The sequence below is a fragment of the Rhagoletis pomonella genome, unplaced genomic scaffold (assembly GCF_013731165.1).
Source record: "Rhagoletis pomonella isolate Grant_MI unplaced genomic scaffold, Rhpom_1.0 Rhpom_scaffold_00006, whole genome shotgun sequence".
NCBI lineage: Eukaryota > Metazoa > Arthropoda > Insecta > Diptera > Tephritidae > Rhagoletis > Rhagoletis pomonella.
The window spans coordinates 10028358-10031583 of record NW_023458560.1 but is presented as its reverse complement, the minus strand read 5'-3'; the positions used below and the strand labels follow the sequence as shown (position 1 = coordinate 10031583).

The window sequence follows — 3226 nt, the reverse complement described above, 5'->3', positions numbered from 1 at the left end:
AAAAAAACTGGGGATAACGAAAAAGGGGGCGTTGCACCTCCCGTACGAATGAAATATTTCATAGTTTATATCTCTGAAAGCATTTAGGTTACCCCACTGAAATTTGGTGAGGGAGACCACTGAAATTTAGGCGTTATACGAGATTAAATATGAAATCATCAAAATTAACAATATAGCAAACAACACATATAATTTGAAGCGCAAGCTTAACACGCGGGAAAAATTGACAGTGTAGACAACAAGTTATAAAATCGTCATTTAATCGGCCATCACTGTAAATATGTAAACAGAAAACAGCTGATGCATTTCATTGTAATCTTTATATTCGCAAAAAGCTTTTAGAAGTGCAATAAGCAATTAATTAAGTTCACTTTAAAAAGTCTAAAAAGTGGTAAGAGTGATTATATATGTGAAAAAATTATGATTCTAAAAAGAGTTAAAGTGTGATTTATACAAAAAAGTGTGGTGATACAACTTTCCAAATGATCTATTGAATGACAAGAGTGGGATCTTAAGTTAAAGGAAAATGTATTAAATTGCATTTAAACATTTATAGAATCATATACTGGTATATAAAAACTGAATATCTATTATTGTTCTTTAATGTAAATTGTTTTATTTAGTGAAATGCCTTCCCGAAAAAAGGCGCGTATCAGTCGCGATAGCCGTGGGGCAGCCACCAGTCGAGCAAACAGAGCAAATGAGTCAGAGGAAGCGCATGAGAGTCGTTTAGCTGTACTGCGCACTCGGGACGCTTTGAGTAGAGCAAATGAGTCAGAGGAAGCGCGTGAGAGTCGTTTAGCTGAACTGCGCACTCGGAACGCTTTGCGTAGAGCAAATGAAAGTGAAGAGCAAGTGGGGCTTAGACGCGAAGGACTGCGATCACGTGCAGCGGCAAATAGAGCAAGTGAAACAGAATAGGAGCATGCACTTCGACTAAGTCAGATGAGAATGGCAGTGACAACGCGTTGTGTTAGAAATAATACCTTAAAACGAGAAGCTTTTGACTATAAACCAGATGCCCAATACCAGTATCACCCTCAAGTAACTATAGGCGAAATGAACACAGTCTGCAATTTTTGTCAAGCACGAAAGTTTAAAACTGAGCCGGCTGGAATGTGTTGTTGTAACGGAAAAGTCTATCTCCCTTCTCTACCTGAACCACCAAATTTGCTTTTATCACTTACGTCAGGAGAAACAAATAATTCAAAAGTATTTCTACAAAACATCCGTAAGTACAACTCCTGCTTCCAAATGACGTCATTTGGAGCAACAAAAGTAATTCAAGAAGCCGGTTTCATGCCCACGTTTAAAATTCAAGGACAGGTATACCACCAAGCTATTTACATTGGATATTTTTAATAGAAATGTGGGGTGAAACCCACGGGTATAAGCTAGTATTATATAAACATACGATTAAAACGTTTGAAATAAATCTCGTCTCACTTTTTTGTATTTTTCACTTGGTTGCTGAAGTAATGAAGAATTGAAAATTCATAAGGGATAATTATAGTTTTTGTAAGTTTTATCTTAATATCTTAAAAACTAGTAGACTTATTGAAAAATGGTAAATGAACGTGTGGTACTAAATTTAATAACCCTTAATTTGATATATTGTCCTACTTATAATAATTAACGCATTCCATAGATATTACAAGCCAAAGTCATATTTTCAAAATTCATACACTTTGATTCAATTGCGCGGGCTAAAGATAAGTTTTAAATAAATCTTTCGTGGCCAATAAGAATTGGCTTAGACCTAAGACATCATAATATTACTATTACAATACGGTCAAATCACTTTTATTTTCCCCCATACAAAATCGACCCAACCTAATGTACTTATCTCCCAAAGCTGGCAAATGGAAATAAGGATTAAAGTTTCAAAACTAATTAATAAAATTAAAGTAAACTATGTATTTATAAAGTTTGAAAAAAAATACTTTTTTCGCAAAATCTTTAAAGGACTCTTTTATTTTTCGAAAAATCTTTGCGACAGTTATTATTTTACGCCCTGTACTTTGCCCTGTACTTAGTAAGTAAAGTTAAGTGTGATAGTGAAAAGGTGTAAGCATGGTCGTAGGCAGGTAGGTGCAGGGCGCTCGGGTATAAAAATCAGAAAATTGTTAAATTATAAAATAAAAAAATTGCCATACCTTCAGGAATAGCCTGCAAGTCTTTTGTAGTATTTATCATTTATTGTTGCTTTGGAAAAGATTTATATGATATCCGTGTTTGTTTGTACCTAAATAATGCTAATTTGTAACAATAAATTGCACAAAAAAATTAAAACAAAAATTGTACTCCTTTTTTAAGTTCTGTACTGCTTTTTTTCTATCGAAAATAGAAATGTACTCCTTTCTCAGTGTCAGAATCTGGCAACCCTAGTTATTATAGACACCGAAATTTATTGTTCTTTTTTTTTTTGAGAAAAACTAAAAAATTAAACGCAAAGCTGTAATTAGAAATTAGTTAAGTACGGGCTGAGTAGTTTTGGCAACCTATATCTAATTTTTGTACATGCAACTTCTGCTAAAATTTCCGAGTATGGATGCTTCCTCAAAAGTACATAAACTGAAAAAAATACGCATAGTGAGCGATAGTATATTATTTGAGCTGATTTCTTTCGCAATTTCCTTAACTTCTAATATTTTTCGGATTTCGTATGCATTCGATAGCTGTTATGTCATCGAATGGCCATTCGAACGAACGCGTATGATCAGTCGCTGGTTCACGACTGTCATCCTACCGAATTACGAGATGAGCAGCACGTTCAAGTCTATTCTAATCCGAAATATGCAATTTAGAAAGAGGCCCGCAAGAGTCCTCTTGTAGAGGGGGACATATGTGTTTTCACAGAACGAATGGGCGTTGCAATGCGACTGTTCCTTTGCTTACCATAAATGTATGAGTATAGCGTAAAATGATTTCTACGGCAATTAGTAATAGGCTTTGTTGGCCGACAGAGAAGATACAAATTTGTGTCTGCTTTATAGGTCTATCTACAAGGCTCGTTGAGGCATCCCAGATATATTACAATTTAGCATTTTTGAGCAACAAAATAATTTTTAACATTCATTCTTATATGCAACAATTACAGAAGCTCAGTAGTCTTATGTTTGACTTGTTTTTCCCCTTCTTCTTCTTCTTCTTCTTCTTTATTGACGCTGCTAGGCGGTTGCCTAAGTGATTTTCACAGAGACCAAAATAGCACGCCAGTCATTTC

At 34.7% G+C, this 3226-nt stretch overlaps 1 protein-coding gene across 1 annotated transcript in view; it reads left to right on the top strand.

Annotated features, from left to right (window-relative positions):
• The window catches only part of LOC118741555, a 13595-nt gene extending 12674 nt beyond the window's left edge, over window positions 1-921 (top strand). The window contains exon 2 of the mRNA XM_036473554.1: window positions 624-921. Coding sequence (XP_036329447.1) covers window positions 624-921 — 298 coding nt within the window. The remainder of the gene's footprint in view (window positions 1-623) is intronic.
• The last annotated feature ends 2305 nt before the right edge of the window (window positions 922-3226 follow it).